Genomic DNA, 17,196 nt, shown 5'->3' on the forward strand with positions numbered 1-17,196 from the left:
ATATGAATATTAACAAATATGTTTTGGTACAATTGCCAAGAAACTGAAACTCATGTTTTTATTTTTTAAATTAGTCAAAATTAACTTACCGCTACTAACAGTTTCAGTCTTAGTACTATGCACTGTAGGTATATTTTCCGTTGCAGCTGGAGGTGGCTGTTCAGTCTCACTGGGCTGAGGGCCTAAGATAGCATTCTTTAGTGCAGTAGAGTCTTCTGTATGTTTCAGGTGTCCATCTTCTGGGTGTTCCAGCTTAATCTTTGCTGTGCCGTCCGAATTAATATTGTTTGATAGATCCTCCTTCTCGTCTTTTGGTTTCAGAGAGTTTAATAAGTCAAGTTCCTCCTATGTATAAAAAAGTATATTGTTAAAATGAGATAGATTAGTGTAACAGACAAAATTATTTACACTTTAGTTTAGTATACTAGTCATGAGCATCGGTGGCTCAGGGGTTAAGCACTTAACTTGCAATCTGCAAGTCTTGGGTTCGAATCCCTCTATGTAGCAATGTGATTTTCGATTTACATATGTACATTTATCCGACGTTCTTACGGTGAAGGAAAACATTGTGGTGCAACCTGCACATAAGTGTGAATCCCCGGGAGTAAAAGACAGCGACGCGATTAGTCACCCGTCATTTTATAATAAAACTAAAATCTTATATCATCAAACAAAAAAATGACTTTTAGTTTATGAACATACCTAACATAAAGAACATATTTTGAGATATGTAAATAGACATAAATTTGATCATGGATAAGCGAGAGTCTAAGAGAACGCGATATTCAATGACTCTCGCTTATCCAGGTTATATAAGTCAGACATTCAGTAACAAATATAGGAGAAAAATCTGACAGACCGTATTGAGTGCAATAACAAATGAGGTGTCATTGTCATTGTAGCTGGTGAGTGCGGCCAGCACATCCTCGCCCTCGCTGTCAGAGTTTTCAATGTCCAGCTTGAAGTCGCGCAGCTCGCGGTAGCCCTCCGGAGTACCACCACGTACTGACCCGCCTGGACTCTCTGATGGATTACCTGACAACAGTTGACTGGTAAGCATTTCTTGTATGTTTGTATGTATGACATAACAGGTAAAATTATTAAAAATATTAGAATATTTACCATTTTCTTCTATACTCGTCAAGTAGGGATAAAAAGGAAAAATATTTTTGTGTTAAGGGATGCCATTAAATTTGATCGAACCTTTAAATATGTTAAGCAATTTATTTATAATTTAAATAAAAAAATATTAATATCAAAATGTAAAAAAAATACCCGTGGAACTGACGGCGGGTTTGACAGGCTCGAGTAAATCCTTTCCAAAGAAAGCTTCTTGCATGTAGGACGGGAACTGTTCCATCAGCTTAGAGCGTGGCTTGCGGCGGGGTTTTCGCTTGTTGCTAGGTGATTCTGCATAAAATTAACAATTCGGCATTCATAAACAAAATAATACGCATGATTAATTATATTCATTATTATTTGATTTCAGCCTGTACAAGGTTTGGATTACACTATTACATCGTAATATTTCCTTACCTCCTGACGCCTGTGTACCGTCGCCATCTTTGTCATCGTCGGCTTGCGCTTTAATGGTCGCCTGTCTCTGTCGCACCACGAAGCCGCCAATGCCTAGTTTATTAAGGTTTCTCTGTCGTTTTCTTCTCAGTACAGTGAGACCAGACTCTATAGAGTACACTGTGAATCCTTCAGGTGGTGGGCCGTCGCTCGCCACGTTCCAAAGCATGCCTTCTTTGAAGTTTGTATTGGATGCTAAACCTATGACAAAAATATCTAGATTAACAGAACTAAAAGATAAACACATGATATAACATTATTTAACTGTAAATAGAAACTAAACTAAATTTTATTATGCTTAAACTTAATTTATGTGGTCTATTAACACATTCAGTGTCATTAACTCACCGGGCAAGTTTATTTTCCTAGGAAATATTCATAGTGGCACTGAATGTGTTGAAAGAAGTCAATCAATATTGGACATACCAGGTTCGTCTTTGACTTCAGCGGTGCTGTCGGGCTTGGAATCCTCGGCCATCTCGTTGTCTGCATTCTGAACCACTGTTTCAATAGATGCCATTATTTCTAGTCCATAAAGCCAGCGACCAACACAGAAAAATTTCAGTTAGACTTCTACTATGTTTTAACTAAAATCTTAATATGTATAATAATTTTATTACTTTTTTCTTATGTGAGTAGTTAATTAGCAAGAATATATTTATTTATCTATTAAGGGCTGACGACACGAAAAATAGCATATAAAAGCAACCGCATTATTGGACTATCACTTTAAGAAAAAAAAATTGCTTTTAAAGAGACATAAAAATGAAATTGTTTTCTAGTGGAAAACAAGTTGCCCAAGTTAGCATTGCTTACACACAACACAAACATTTATTTAATACTGAAAGATACATTTTTATCCAAAAATATCTCACCGGCGTCTTTCTCAGCATTTTCATTCTTAAAGCGTCTCTTGCGTCTCGTATGAGTGATGCCCATGTCGGCCTCGAGCTGCTTCATGTGGTGTGCTCCGCGTTGCGAGAGGCACACATCGTCTACGTAGTACTCTCCGGCCAGACCCAGCGCCTGCGCAGTCAGCCGCGTACCCGCACCCGCACCCGCGCCCCCAACGCACTCCGGTGCGGGCAGCGCGCGAGATATATGCGGCGGCGGGACCTCACGACCCCGGCACATTATGCATTTATATCTAAAGGAAAAACATATAACTCATTCGCATATATTTTCTATACAAAATAAAAGTTTTTTTCTAATTTACTAGGTTCATGCAACAATATGGTTCACGACAAAAGTCGAATACTTATACTTAACCATTAAGCTATTAGCATATCAGAAAGTATGCTGTATGAAAGTAAAGTCGGGTGTAGTATTAGTTTGATTTAGCCGTGATTGTAAAAAAAGTATATAATATTATCACATAATACAAACAGGCCGTAAAATACTACAAAATATCATGATGAATTTTCCGTTGTATGTTTTGTCAATCCATTTACATTAATGTTAGTTAAAGTTATAAAACTGGTACTGACCCCGCCCGGCAACATATCTCGGCATCATTCTCGCTGCGTATGCTGTCACAGGAGGCGTGCAGCCAGCGCCGGCAAGACTCACACTGGATGATCAGCTCCCCATCAGAGTACGGCTCCGCGCACACACAGCACATCACCAGCGACGCACACGGAGCACACTCTGACACACAACCCAACACCACACATATAACACCAATAATACCACATACAATACAATGATTAAGGCTTAAATTTATTTCATCATAAATCTTATGACTTATGTCGTTTTTTTATATTACAAGGTGGAAAAACAAGCGGCCACATAAATTCGTCGAAATGGCGAAGCGACCACTGTCCATAGACATTCGCAATTGCAGATGCGTTGCCTACCCTCAATCGACGAAGGAGGAGACGCACAAAAAGAGAATATTTAACCTTCCTATTCATCTCCTCTTCCGCCAAATCCACTTCCCCTTCGCATCCTTTCCTTATAAGAAAAGGGTGTGAAGGGAACGAGAACTAAAATTAGGCCTCCGGCACCACACTCATCAGACTGTACGCGGAATTACTTCCACTTGACGCCTGTCTACTATGTGGTCGTGGTATTTCACCGGGCGAGCCGACGAATTCGTACAACGGATGTTGTTGTTGCTGACGTCTACCACTGTTAAATGACATTGTTTCAAAAAAGGTGGTCAAGATGCTATGAAACAAACTGCTTTTAAATTTAACTGATGAAAAAAAAACAAAATATTAACAAATAACAAAATCTAACTATCAAAAATTCTTCCTAGATATAATTAAAGGAACATCCTGGGATCGTCAGGTTCTATAGTTTAATGGTTATACCTGTATAGTTGTCGCGCCAGGCGAGCGTGTCCCTGGTACCGCAGACGCGACAGCGGCGACACCGCTCACAGCGCCAGGCACCGCGAGGTACATCGGCGAGCTGCGGGCGCGCACAGTAAGTGTGCCACGCGGTGTCACAGTCGTCGCACAGCACCAGCAGTGCGTCATCACCGCGTGTGCCGCAACCCTCGCACACCGTGCAGTCCAGACACCGCCATCCCAGACCAACTATCACCTGGGAAACCTACAACACACGCATACATTACGCGACGTAAACTGAACGAATGATTAACATTTTTATTACATTAAATAATCGCTTTTTTTTTTTCATGCAATATTCCAAATTGTAAATGGAACTATTAACACTTTTTTTTATATTTTTAGTAATCCACAAAATTATACTATTCTAAAAAGCAAAAAAAAAACGTCCTAGCGAATATCAAATAATACACTTTTTTCAATAATCCAACACTAAATCCATACATACCTTGATATTAACACAATAAGGATGGTATGTCTGCCCGCACTGCGCACACGCAATAAGACAGCCCTCAGAGTCTGTCCCGATAGCGCCGCACATCACACACAAGTCTTGAGTCAGTACAAACTTGTCTTTACTCGAACACAGGACAAGTTTATTTTCTACACCTACAAAATAAACAATGAATTAAGTCTCTGTTATATAGATTATAGTATTAGAAAAGATATTAAAATAAAACATTTCTTTTTTTGTTATAAATACCTGGGTCATCTTCTGGAGTTTTATTATCTGGTGCTTGGGGTCTTTGCAGTCCCAAGCCAGGAACACCAAAGACACCTCTCATTTTAGGCTTCGATCCCCTCTTCCGACCGAAATCGAGCACAGCTCTCTGCCGCTTTTGGAAGCCTAATTTACCCGCTGGAGGGAATCCGCCTTTCAATTTGTATCCGCCGATCTTTTTCTTTGCCACTTTGGATGACACCGAAAAGGGTTTTCCCTTCCCAAGACCAATGTCCGCCTGCTGTAAAGGTTACATTATAGACAGATGTAAAATATCAATATTATTCCTTTTTATTATTTATGAAGTAAAATAAATCTTACTTTGGGCTCAATAGCTAGTGGATCTTGTTCTTGTGAATTTTCCTCGCCATATGATGAGTCTTGACCACTTTGGGTCAAACTATCGTCTTCAAATGCTGTCAAAACATAAATATTAGTATCCTCAATTGTAAAAACTTCCCTAACAATATGGAGAAAATGTTGAGTAATTTATTTTGTATAATGTATTACTTACAAGCAGATTTGGAGCCGGACATCTGCATGTGAGACTTGCAAATAGGACAGTTATATTCATAGGAGGGGTTCTGATCTTTTTTCTGTCTGTACTGCTGCGGCTCTGCGTCCGGATCACAAGCACCATGCACGTACCTACAGCAAAGAATTTTATTATTTACAATAAGAAAATATCAATCAGAATTTCAATACTGCATCCTGTGTAGAAAGAAGCGTAAATTCTATCTTTTCACTTAAATTTTTAAGATCTCTTTATTTCCGTGAAGATTGTATTTTAACATTTTTTTTTAGATATTTTTTTCCAACCCTGGCGCCCACAGTCATAAGAAAATATATTTATTATAAATAGCAGGTCAGTAAGTGTTACCTTCTGCATGTAGTACACCGTATCATGTCTCTGTAGGCGGCTGCGCGGTACGCTCGCCGGCACAACGGACAGAAGGAGCCCTTGTTTCGCTGCTGGTAGCAAGAGTCGCACACTGTGTAGTGTGCGTGCCAGCGGGAGGAGGGACCCGCGCCTGGTGACCGCGCCCCGCAGTCAGAGCACACGCGGCAGCACTGACACACAAACCATTCCTTATCATAACACATAATATTCCGGAACAAGCTCATCAATGTCACTATTGATCGGTTACTTGTTTTACGGAGACAATTTTCACCCGTAGCCAACCTAAATTCTAAGTGTTGTCCACTATACTACTACACTGGTGTGTAAAATAAATTTGACATGTTAAAATTAATTTAATTAATATAAACAATGGTTAAACCCAAATGATTCAAACAAGATATTGTCCTCAAATGTAAGCATAAACTAATTTATCTCCCCTATATGGCGATCCAGCCATGTGGCGCGAGAATCATAAATGGAAATGTATAAAAAAACTATGTTGAAACGAAATATGAAACATGTATGAACGAAAATATTAATCAATGCTACCTTGAATATTATAATATGACTAATGTTTATGAAAAATATTTGCCTAAACAAGTGGTTTTAAAAAATTTGTATAAAGCGATATATCACCTTGCACTTCCAGCCGTACTTGGGCACGGTGGCCATAACGGGGCGCAGACAGGCGGCGTGGTATAGCTTGTCGCAGTGCTCGCAGGCCACAGCACGCGCGTCACCCGGCGCTTCGCCCCTGCACACCTGGCACACACGACAGCCGCGGCACGACCACCCCGCGCGCACACCTGCACACAATGCAGATGTAAACACTTGCATCTCACCGGAACAAAAAGTCACACATAGCAAAAATCTTCCAGTAAACTATAGTCAAACAAGGATATCGGAACCGGTAAGCGGCGCTGCTATCGCAGTTAGTTCTGTCAGAATATATATATGTACCTACTAGCGTCGCCCGCGACTCCGTCCGCGCGCAGTTAAAAAATGGGGGGGGGAGGTTATGAAAAATAGATGTTGGCCGATTCTCAGACCTACTGAATATGCTCACAAAATTTCATGAGAATTGGTCAAGCCGTTTCGGAGGAGTACGGGAACGAAAACTGTGACACGAGAATTTTATATATTAGATAAAACCTACTTAGACATAAAAAATTACTTTAAAGAAAAAAATGACATGATGACAAAAGGGATCTTGTGACACATTTTGATGTTGACAGGAATACGCTAGTGAACTGTCATAATTTAGTATGACTTATGCCCAATGCATATAGTGAGATTGCCTTGTTGAACTATATCTGTTTATATCCAATCGACTCACCCGGCATCTGAGCAAGTCCTACACAAGTTCCATGGTAGTGTCCTCCGCAGGTGACACAGGTCATCAGGTTGGAGATGTCACCAATAGTTCTACATGTCCTGCACTCAATATCAGCAGTACCTAAAGAGGTATGAAGATTAGAGTTATCATTTACATTGTTATTAAAGGACTTAGTCACTAATAACAAATTACAACAGGACACATTGCTTGTATTAAATTTTATATACTTTTAAAGGGTAAGCCTTTTTAATAAAAATTACTGAATGAATATTTCATTGTTTCGACTATTTGCTAAAAGGGATTTAATAAATAATACATACAAACTACAAACAAATTAAGTATTTCCCCTCAATAATAAAGAGTACTTACAAACAAGTGGCACTTGATATAAATGATCTTTGCAGAAAGAAGACTTGGTGTGGAAATCAATAAAACCACCCGAGGCCAACACACAGGGCAAATGGAAAAATTTACTACAGCTCATCTGAAATAACAAATTTGAATAAGTAAGCCAATTTTTTAAAATAATTTAATATAATTTTCCCAATTAATAAAATAAGTTACCTTGCATGGAATGCTCGCCCCATGTCTTTGACAAAAGGCACACTTCTTTGATAATGCATTATTAATGATTCCTTTTACTCTTGCTTCTTCTAACTGACTCTTATCTTCATCATTAGAAGCCGCCGCCACCTAGTGACAAAGATTAAAATTAAATCAATTTAAGTTTAAAATTATAATGTAAACATACTCCAGAAAAAAGAAATTGTGATTTACAGAGCACAAGACATCATACAAGGGTCAACAAAAAAAATTTACCTGATCCTGAAAGGGTGGACTAAATTCCAAGCAACATCTGTGTATGTACACTGAGCTGGAAGACACAACAGATGGTAGTTCCAGAATTTCTAAGTGACCAATGATAGAAAGTTCATCTGTGTGCTCCATGTTGTACAATGGTGTTCTAAAATGGAAACAAATCATTTATAAATAGAATATGTTTTTTTTTTTTTAAAACAGGTGGTATTTTATTTAATAAAAGCAGCTACTCTTGAAGTTGAAAAAACAATCAATAAAAATAGTAAAAGACATATTTTTAACAACTTCTACATATTTTTAAAAAATTGAGATTAATTTAAAAAAATGTATGGGTTTAAAACTGCTGTTTACTTACTTGCATTTATTAAAAGCCTTCTGCCGTCTACTCAATGGTAAAGCTAGATGTTGTTGCATTGGATCTATTGACTCAGGTGGAGGTGATGATAGTCCAGGTATCATGGGTAAAGTCGGTGTGCTCGGTGTTGAAATGCTTGTTGGTGTTGCACCTCCGGAATTTATTATAGCCGGTGTTGAACTGCCATCACCTTCCTCAATGTTACATGTTATCTGACGCATCTCACCCTGCCCTAGTTGACTTTTCTCACTCAGGTTACAGAGAGCACACACTTTTCCAGGCCTATAGTAAATAATAATTTTTTTTTATATATATCTACAAAGATATCACATTTATGTATTTTCTGACTGATGACATAAATTTAATAAATTAATTAATAATATTTTGAATATTACAATATTACTCTGTACTAAAAATACATGTGATTTTAGGTATAGGGGTAGGGAGTAACCTCACCTCATAACATTTGAGGAGGGGACAAACAAACATGTGCTTACTAGACCTAAGATTAAAAGCTCTTATTCTTAATTGATGATTGCTCTCATCTCAATTTAAAAAAGGACACATAATCCTAGATGTTAACAAAATTTATTGCATTTTATAAATTCACCAATACACCCTAAATGGTTAAGACTTTTGATTTTTACTTCAATTTACAACCCGATGTGTTATTAGAAAATTGATGGCATAGTCATTAAAGTGATGAGATTATTCTAACACTATTAGAACCAGTGGTTCTAGTGATATTTCAGCAAAGTTTTTAGTAGTTGTAGAGAAGTAACTACCACACATGTCTATAAACACTTTCTTATAATCAAGGCAATTGAGGAATTGAAACTGAAATGGCCATAGTTTTTCTAGCATTATGGAAGTAGCTATTGTCCAGCATCAGAGTGAAGTCAAAACACAAATGTTTAGTATAAATAGGCGGATGAGAAGAAATAAATATTGATATTGGAGTAAATAAGTTGCTCTCACTTTTTTACTAATGAAGTCAATTATAAATTAGGATTTAAATATATTTCAAGACTACAAAGATTACATATTTAAGGATAAATAAACAGTTTTTATATTTTCATAAAATTATTCAGCATTCCTTAGATTTTTCAGATGTTATAATGTGTTACAAAATATTAAACAATTCAATTGCTTTCTACATGTGAAAAATCTATTCTATATAAAAGTAGATGAAACAAAACAGGCAATGTCAATCTCCAGTAGATTTAAAATAATAACAATAGATTTAAAAAAATCAAGTACACTGTACCATTTTTCAGGCATATAGGGTGGTTCTTCTGGAGCTGGCATGGTGAAGTCATCCTCATCCATTACCTCATCAAGAGCATCATCCCGGCTGGTACGATGTCGCTTTGCTCCTCTCACAGAACCGGGATTTCCTCTATATCTAAAAAAAATATAAAAAGAATGAGGAATAGTAAGGCCTAGGCTACATATTATTTAAATTAAATAACAACTTTCTTGACCTCATTGAAGTAATTTACCTTCTGACAATTTTTCCTTCCCTGGCTAACTTAGGACCCTCTTTCCGTGGTCTACCTGGGCCTCTTCTAACAGATGTAAAGAATGGTCGGCTATATGGTTGATGGTGAAAGAATGCTGGCTGTGCTGCACCTCCATGTGGAGAGGCAGGCTCCTCCCCACGTGGGGATGATGCACATGATGTTGGTGTTGACCCAGGCCCCACATAGAAATCTGGAACAATTATTTTTGTATGAAAATTTTGGTATATGAAGGTGTTTTATATTGTATCTCTAGACTACTCTCTCTATTGACCTTAAAACTAAATATTATGATGCCAAATAGAGAATTCCAGAAAAGACAATAAATTATCCTAAAAGGTATGAAAGTTTTGACAATTTATTTTTAAATGTTTTTGGACATTTAAATAACGCAAATCGGGAAATACAAGTTGGTAAACTCTTTGTAATTAATAAACAGAATGACTTAAAATACGCATGAACCACTATGGTATATACGCAATTCCACTCCTATTTATTTTTAATCATATTTGACTTGAAACAAACAAAACAAAGTGATGGAAATCAGCTTCTTTTTAAAATTGGCTGGACAAATATAGCTTTGTACAATTTGTAAACAAAATGTCATACCAGAAGACGGCGGCGCTTCACCTTCATCGTCTGACCCATCGTCAGGGAGTAAGTCAACATCCAAAACACCTTCGTCTTGTACGTCCATCTACGAAACAGGAAATTACAAATTATACACTTCACACAATACAAACATTTTAGCTTTACAGAAAGCTAAATTATGAACAACATGTCACCAAACATAAAGTAATGTAATCAGACCGCCATAATGAACAAGTGGATCCAACCAAGAAACTTTAATAATCTTACCGCAAAAAGTTGCGATGGACCGATATTACGTCAAACTTAGGAGATTATATTAAATATGATTAAATGATTCATTTTTCTTGGAGGTTTTAAAAGATAAAAATAATATTCAAAAGAAATAATATTCGACATTCGCTTGGGACTGCGAATGCGAATCAGAAAAAACCAAAGATTAAACAACGGTGTAGCCAGTGGCTACTTCACCACCTTAACTAAAAATAATTAAACTTTATCATAATTTCGCATACATAAATACGTTTCGTTATTATTCGAGTTATTTGAGGATTTAAAATAATTTTCGCATTGAAAAACAATTACGTGGTATTTTTGTAATTTCATAAAATGAATAATTTTATCCGAGCTGATTGTTGAAATAACTTCTGACCATAGATTACAACTATCTATGATTATGACTGACATTCAAAAATAGGGAAGTTTTTCAATCTATCGAGTATCGATTTTATAAAAAATCCAAATCCATTCAGTTTGAAAATATCCATTATAAATGAAGTAAATACGTAATTTTTGAAATCCACAGTCCAGACAGCTTAATTCAAAGTTCTGATTAACTTTTGTAAGAGATTGTATGTTAGGTCTTGTCTAAATTACTTTGTAGCTTTTTATTTTAATTGGTTCGGAAATATCGAGTGTTTTAAAATAGTCACTTCACTAGTTTTAACAGTTATTATCATTTTGTGATTGGAAAAAGGATTTGTTTCTGTTCCAAAAATCGGAAACGTGTCCCTGTCCCTGCAGGCCTGTGACACCTTTAGTTCCTCCGTTTACGCAAAGCGCTAGTGTGCTGGCTGCTGATTGGTCGACCGCCATCTTGGATCGCCATACCGTCGTTTCAATTTTGACATTGTCAAAATCAAGTAATTGAGTATTTATCGAGTGAAAATTACGGTATTATTTTGTGTATTTCTCGCCATTTTAAGCTTGAGTTAAGTTACAAATTAAACGTAGTTTTTCCTTCATATATCATCGATTAACCGACTATTGTTTTCGCCATGGATTTGCGAAAATGCTGTGTTGGGAACTGCTCATCTACAAACAGAACACATCGCCTTTTCTATCTTCCAAAGGACGATAATTTAAGACAGTTGTGGCTGTCTTTCTTGATCCCCACTAACATAGAGCTCAGTGGTTTATCTAAAGAACAGCTGTTGGCGAAACGTGTTTGTCAAAAGCACTTTGATCGGTATCAATTTGATAATACGGGAAACCGTCTCCGCAGTGGCTACCCTTGCTTGTTTACTGCAAAAGAAATATTTTATGGAAGTCCCCTAAGCTCCACTGGTAAGCAGAAGATTTGCATTTATTTAATTTTGATAGATAAGAGGTATAGGCCTTTCAGCATCTTATTGTATAGTCAGTGGTCCCACTGCTGGCGAGGAAGCGACAAACCGTCAACTATTCACGCTCAAAAAACGTATAATAAGATGTAGATCCCACATAAATAAAATAGATGTATATAGTATATATAGCATATAGTATATTAACAGCTACTTTCTGGATGTTCACAGGGCTATAAGTTTATCGCCTCTTATATCTACTTGCTCATTGCTGGGGGTGGGACCACAGCCTTTCTATGCTAGATAAGATCATCATTCTGATATCTACACTGATAGTGTAATTTGTGGTCAGAATCCAGTGCTTCTAATAACTAACCTAAAATGTTTCAGTTGGTGACCACATAAGCGACCACAATTACTGTTTACCAATTGCACCTGAAAGTGACATTAAGGAAGCTACTGCTCTCAGAGTTGATGGTTGGTATTGTAGCATTGAAAGATTAATATAATTATTTGTATTTATCAATTTGAAATGGATTCAGAATATGTTTATGTATGTTTTTAAACAATTATTTTGCTTTCCAGGTGATCATTCATATCATAAATCAGTTGAATCACAAGTTCCTGAACCCATTGAAATAGCTTCAACAACCAAGTGTAGCCATGTAGTATCACAAATATTAGTTGAACCAGCTCCAGAAACCAAAGAGCAAGTAAAACCAATATTAGTTGAAACAACAGGTATAATTATTGATACTTTATAATTATGATATACAGTATAACATTTAAGATTGTAGACTAGACTAAATAATGAAAAGGTCAAAGGTTTATTTAATAATTATAAAATGCTTCATTTCAGATACTACAACAAGACAAAAACATGCACTAAAACTGACCAAAAAATGTCATGTAAATGTTGGTAAGTTGATTTCATTGTTCATTTAGCCTTACTCATTCTTTTTTTTTCCTATGGAATATAATATTTACAATAACAATATATAGAAATTTTACTTCTTGAAATTTTATAATGTTATATAAATATATTAATTTTATATTACATAATAATTTAAATGAATTGAATACTTGACTTAAATACTAATGAAGAAAATTCTTTTTATTTTTAATAAACTTTAAAAATGTATGATTGTTTCATTATTTATTTATTTTGTGAAATATTTTTTATAGCCAAGAAAACAAAGAACCTCTCAAGGTGCACTTGTTTTATCAATAAGATTAAAAGACAAGCATTGGCTGCTAAGAAAAAATCTTTTAAGGAAAGACTAGCTACAGCTGAAACTCTAAGTCGAGATCATGCATTTATACATTTTAACCAAATGAATAAGCATGCACAGAATTTTATCATGATGCAATTGAAATTAGTAAATAAAAATAAAAAAGCTATGCGATTCACAAGTAATGAAAAACTACTAGCACTGACGCTCATGAAAGAGAGTCCAAAAGGATACAGACTTCTACAGAAAATATTTAAACTTCCCTCTAAAAGAACACTCAATCGCTTATCAGAAAAAATCTCTTTTGGTGTCGGAATTAATGAGAACATATTCAGGCTCATTGAAAGAAAGTCCATGAATTGGGATGTTAAAAAGAAGCTTTGCTCAATTATTTTTGATGAGGTAGCTCTTACACCACACTTAACCTATGTGGAAAGTAAAGATGAAATTAAAGGCTTTAAGGATTTAGGAAACAAAAAAGATTTGAAGTTTTCTGATCATGCCCTTGTTTTCATGGTGAGAGGTATATGTTCCAACTGGAAACAACCTATATGTTACTATTTTTGTGAAGGCACAACTTCTGCTCAAGAAGTCAAACGAATCCTAAAGGAGGTGGTTGCAAAGGTGTCACAGTCAGGTCTAATACCTATAGCCCTAGTTTGTGACCAAGGTACCACATTTAGAAGTGCATTAAAAATGTTAAGACAAGAGACAGCACAGAAAATAAATCTGAAAGGTGAACACTGTGGTTAGTAGTAAATATTTTTAGATAATTTAATATAGTTTTTTGTTGAAATTTTACTTATGTAACTTTTTTTATTTTTGCAGATGGAACAATTGAAGTTTCTGGGCAAAAACTTAGTGTGGTATTCGACCCACCTCATTTGCTTAAAGGATTGAGGAACAATTTTCTGACCAAAAATATGGTTTTTGATGGTGCCATTGCCACATGGGATGATATTCTGACAGTATATAGAGCTGACTGTCAACTTGGACACACCAGGATGAACAAAAAATTAACAGATCATCATGTGATTGCATCAAAAATAAAAAAAATGAAAGTCAGTGTAGCTGCTCAAGTTCTCAGTGCACAAACCAGTGCCATGCTGAAATACACCTCATTATACAGTATGTATTTTATCCTTCAAATATGAAAGTCACTAGAGGGGTATGGATTTTTGTTATACTTTCACTCAAAAACTACCAAATGTATTTGATGATACTATGGTAATATAACTCATACTTCAGAATAAGACATAAGTACAATTGTATATATACTAGATGGGGTACAATACATAGGGTACATTTATCTTTATACTATAATTATATATATAGATACTAGCTGTGGGTAAAATACCTAGGCGCAGGTAGTGCAATAACATTTAAGTATTATTTCTATGTTTTGATATTTTAATTATTATGATGATTTTGTATGTACATACAGCTCATAACTATTTGGTTTTGCTTTTCAGGTACAACTGTGAATGGTGAAAATGTTAGTAAAACCATGAAGACAACAGGTGAAGCTGTGGAATTTATGGACAAATTATTTGACAGCGTAAATGGCTCAAAGCGCAGCACAACAAAAGGGAAACTAAGAGGGCCAGTCAAACCAAATTCCGAACATTTTTGTTTTTGGCATGAAGCTATAGAGACATTAAAAAATCTTAGATTTATAGACTCTGCCAGTAAAAAAGCACTAATGAACAAAAAAGAATATTATATAAGGGTTCCCTCTCTTGATGGGTGGGTCACAACACTGGAAAGTTTTGTAAGGATAGCCAAATTGCTGTTTTCAAAATATGGTTTAAAATATTTTTATCCTCGCTTTATAAACCAGGACCCGTTAGAAAATTTTTTTGGCAGAATAAGGGCTATAAATTATAGAAATGTAAATCCTGACTCATGTACATTCATAAATTCATTTAAATCTCTATTGATTTCCAATGTGATGGGTCCTCATAGCATATATTCCAACTGTGAAGAAGATGACAGTGAAACTATAGTAGATTTTTTTAATTTATTAAAAGAAGATATCGGTACTGATGACAAAGAAAATCTGCCAGTAAATTTTAATTGTATGCCTGGTCTGATTTCCTTGCCATCAGATCAACAAGAGCAGGAAAATAACACATTATGTGCAGCAAGCGCCATTAATGAAAGAGTGCGTGTTCATTCCTCAGCTTACATAGCTGGATATCTGTGCAGAAGAATTTCAAAAAAATTTAATTGTAAGGAATGTCAAAAAACATACATAGGAAATAAAAATGAAAATATTAACACATGGATTGCACATAGGGAGTATAAAAAGCTTAAAAACAGCAATTTGGCGTACCCCTCAAAGCGTTTTCTTATAGTATACAGAGATGTATCTAATTTGATACATAATAATTTAAATAATTATGCGCATAGCAAAAGCATCGGGAAATTCATTAAACACGATATTTTAAAGAAATCCAATTTTTACTGGTTGGGTTGCAAAGTGCATAAAACATGTGTACGTGAATATGTCATACGTTTAATATTAAGAATTCAAATACACAACTGGTGCAACATAATAAATAAAATACTAAAAGGGGACGTAGAAGAAAAATATGTGTTAAAAATGAGCAGACCTCAAATTATGGCTTATAGTAAATTTAAGTCATATAGGTTAAGGAGTAAAAATAAATAATTTTTTAAAAAACTTTGTTTTATTATACGAGATCAAATTGTAATTCTATAGGAATCTCGAATCTTATCGATTGTGGTACGTCACTATTAACAAATATATCGATAGATTGAGTTCGTTTAACCCCTTACTACCATCTTTGCGACGCTAGCGCTTTGCGCCAACGGTGGAATTAATCGTAAAAACTATACAGAATTGAAGTGTCCTATCTGTCTCTGACTAGTATAGTAGATATCTGTGTGTCCCTGATTAGATGGTCACTTTTATTCTGGCGGTCATTGATGTTACATATTTTTTAAACATTTAAAAGAGATTCGTACTACTTTAACATGAAGTCGATATGTAGTGCAATATTATTTATAATATGGTCGATAAACACTTGTAATTCGTCTATATTTGAAAGTGATTCCTGTTATTCCTTTGGAAGTGGCAATGTTTTCCCCGGCGGTGCTAGGAAAATCGATCATAAATTGCAATTTACTAAAGCAATGAGTACGTATTTTGAACTTTATTCTGTTTATGATAGCGATATATTATAAAATGTAAAACTTTCTTTTAAGTATCCAAACCGGCGCCCGAGTGGGAGGCAACTGCAGTTGTAAATGGGGAGATCACACAGCTATCCTTATCTAGTTTTAAAGGAAAATATTTAGTATTTTTCTTCTATCCATTGGATTTGTAAGTTCATAAAACATTAAATGTATAACTAGTTAACTCATTATAAGTTAACTTGAGAGCTTACCTCTTTTTTTAATTTCAGTACATTTGTTTGTCCAACTGAAATCTTAGCATTTTCGGAAAGGATTGAAGAATTTAAGAAAATTAATACAGAAGTAGTGGCATGCTCTGTTGATTCACACTTTACACATTTAGCATGGATAAATACACCACGCAAAGAAGGTGGTCTTGGAAAGGTAAATATCCCTCTGTTGAGTGATTTAACACATTCTATAGCTAAAGACTATGGGGTGTACTTAGAAGATGTGGGCCACACTCTCAGAGGGTTGTTTATCATTGATGACAAAGGTATACTGAGACAGATCACCATGAATGATCTGCCTGTAGGCCGGTCAGTAGATGAGACCTTACGATTAGTTCAAGCATTCCAGTATACAGATAAACATGGTGAAGTTTGCCCAGCTGGATGGAAACCAGGCCAAGATACTGTGAGTTAACTTTATATAACATTTATTAGAAAATTAAAATAGAAATTAGCAAAGACATAATTTTAAAGGTTCTTGTAATTTTTTTATTATTATTTATTAATTTATTTTAAATTTACTTATTGTTGAATTTCTTTTCTTTTGCAGATTATCCCTAACCCAGCTGAAAAGAAAAAATATTTTGAGAAGGTGGCAAAAAATTAGCATGTTCTTATTAATTTTATTTTGCCACATTCATGTCACAAAATCTTGTTCATTATCATAACATTGTAACAGATTTTAATTAAAGCCAGTGTTTTAAAATTAATATAAAATAGAAAATCATAAGATTATATTTGTTTATAAGAGATATTTTTTATATAATTTTTAATTATCACTTATTCAAATACTCAATTTTTG

At 35.2% G+C, this 17,196-nt stretch overlaps 3 protein-coding genes across 7 annotated transcripts in view; 2 read left to right on the forward strand and 1 right to left on the reverse strand.

The window, feature by feature from the left end:
- LOC106707281 (histone-lysine N-methyltransferase 2C) overlaps positions 1-10,576 on the reverse strand; it is a 34,255-nt gene extending 23,679 nt beyond the window's left edge. For 3 of the 5 annotated variants that reach the window (XM_045678964.1, XM_045678965.1, XM_045678962.1), the window contains exons 1-23: positions 10,440-10,576; positions 10,191-10,278; positions 9,564-9,774; positions 9,329-9,466; positions 8,062-8,343; positions 7,707-7,851; positions 7,452-7,580; positions 7,257-7,371; positions 6,888-7,007; positions 6,188-6,357; positions 5,531-5,721; positions 5,165-5,298; positions 4,972-5,066; positions 4,633-4,891; positions 4,378-4,538; positions 3,891-4,134; positions 3,063-3,222; positions 2,451-2,722; positions 2,002-2,100; positions 1,537-1,776; positions 1,276-1,410; positions 860-1,035; positions 90-345 (exon numbers count right to left, since the gene is read on the reverse strand). In XM_045678964.1, coding sequence (XP_045534920.1) covers positions 90-345; positions 860-1,035; positions 1,276-1,410; positions 1,537-1,776; positions 2,002-2,100; positions 2,451-2,722; positions 3,063-3,222; positions 3,891-4,134; positions 4,378-4,538; positions 4,633-4,891; positions 4,972-5,066; positions 5,165-5,298; positions 5,531-5,721; positions 6,188-6,357; positions 6,888-7,007; positions 7,257-7,371; positions 7,452-7,580; positions 7,707-7,851; positions 8,062-8,343; positions 9,329-9,466; positions 9,564-9,774; positions 10,191-10,278 — 3,820 coding nt within the window. In that variant the 5' untranslated portion in view covers positions 10,440-10,576. The remainder of the gene's footprint in view (positions 1-89; positions 346-859; positions 1,036-1,275; positions 1,411-1,536; positions 1,777-2,001; positions 2,101-2,450; positions 2,723-3,062; positions 3,223-3,890; positions 4,135-4,377; positions 4,539-4,632; positions 4,892-4,971; positions 5,067-5,164; positions 5,299-5,530; positions 5,722-6,187; positions 6,358-6,887; positions 7,008-7,256; positions 7,372-7,451; positions 7,581-7,706; positions 7,852-8,061; positions 8,344-9,328; positions 9,467-9,563; positions 9,775-10,190; positions 10,279-10,439) is intronic. The other 2 variants (XM_045678963.1, XM_045678966.1) reach the window with 2 other exon arrangements.
- An 803-nt stretch (positions 10,577-11,379) lies between these two features.
- On the forward strand, positions 11,380-15,757 carry LOC106716181. The gene is made up of 8 exons (XM_045679048.1): positions 11,380-11,735; positions 12,122-12,208; positions 12,317-12,472; positions 12,591-12,650; positions 12,917-13,711; positions 13,792-14,091; positions 14,436-15,460; positions 15,743-15,757. The coding sequence occupies exons 1-8, from the start codon at positions 11,447-11,449 to the stop codon at positions 15,755-15,757; spliced, it is 2,727 nt and encodes a 908-aa protein (XP_045535004.1). The 5' UTR covers positions 11,380-11,446.
- Positions 15,758-15,880: 123 nt separating this feature from the next.
- On the forward strand, positions 15,881-17,107 carry LOC106717459 (peroxiredoxin). The gene is made up of 4 exons (XM_014511329.2): positions 15,881-16,126; positions 16,195-16,312; positions 16,395-16,800; positions 16,945-17,107. Exons 1-4 carry the CDS (start codon positions 15,964-15,966, stop codon positions 16,999-17,001), a joined length of 744 nt encoding a protein of 247 aa, XP_014366815.1. The 5' UTR covers positions 15,881-15,963; the 3' UTR covers positions 17,002-17,107.
- Positions 17,108-17,196: the final 89 nt, after the last annotated feature.

Source organism: Papilio machaon, chromosome 8 (genome assembly GCF_912999745.1).
Source record: "Papilio machaon chromosome 8, ilPapMach1.1, whole genome shotgun sequence".
In the NCBI taxonomy this organism is placed as follows: Eukaryota; Metazoa; Arthropoda; class Insecta; order Lepidoptera; family Papilionidae; genus Papilio; species Papilio machaon.

Bases quoted from the DNA above. Each gene is read 5' to 3' on its own strand.
- LOC106716181 (XM_045679048.1), top strand. From the start codon at position 11,447: ATGGATTTGCGAAAATGCTGTGTTGGGAACTGCTCATCTACAAACAGA. The intron at 12,473-12,590 runs GTATAATTATTG...GCTTCATTTCAG, and splicing joins AATATTAGTTGAAACAACAG to ATACTACAACAAGACAAAAA. The intron at 13,712-13,791 runs GTTAGTAGTAAA...TTATTTTTGCAG, and splicing joins TCTGAAAGGTGAACACTGTG to ATGGAACAATTGAAGTTTCT.
- LOC106717459 (XM_014511329.2), top strand. From the start codon at position 15,964: ATGAAGTCGATATGTAGTGCAATATTATTTATAATATGGTCGATAAAC. The intron at 16,127-16,194 runs GTACGTATTTTG...CTTTCTTTTAAG, and splicing joins GCAATTTACTAAAGCAATGA to TATCCAAACCGGCGCCCGAG. The intron at 16,313-16,394 runs GTAAGTTCATAA...TTTTAATTTCAG, and splicing joins TTCTTCTATCCATTGGATTT to TACATTTGTTTGTCCAACTG.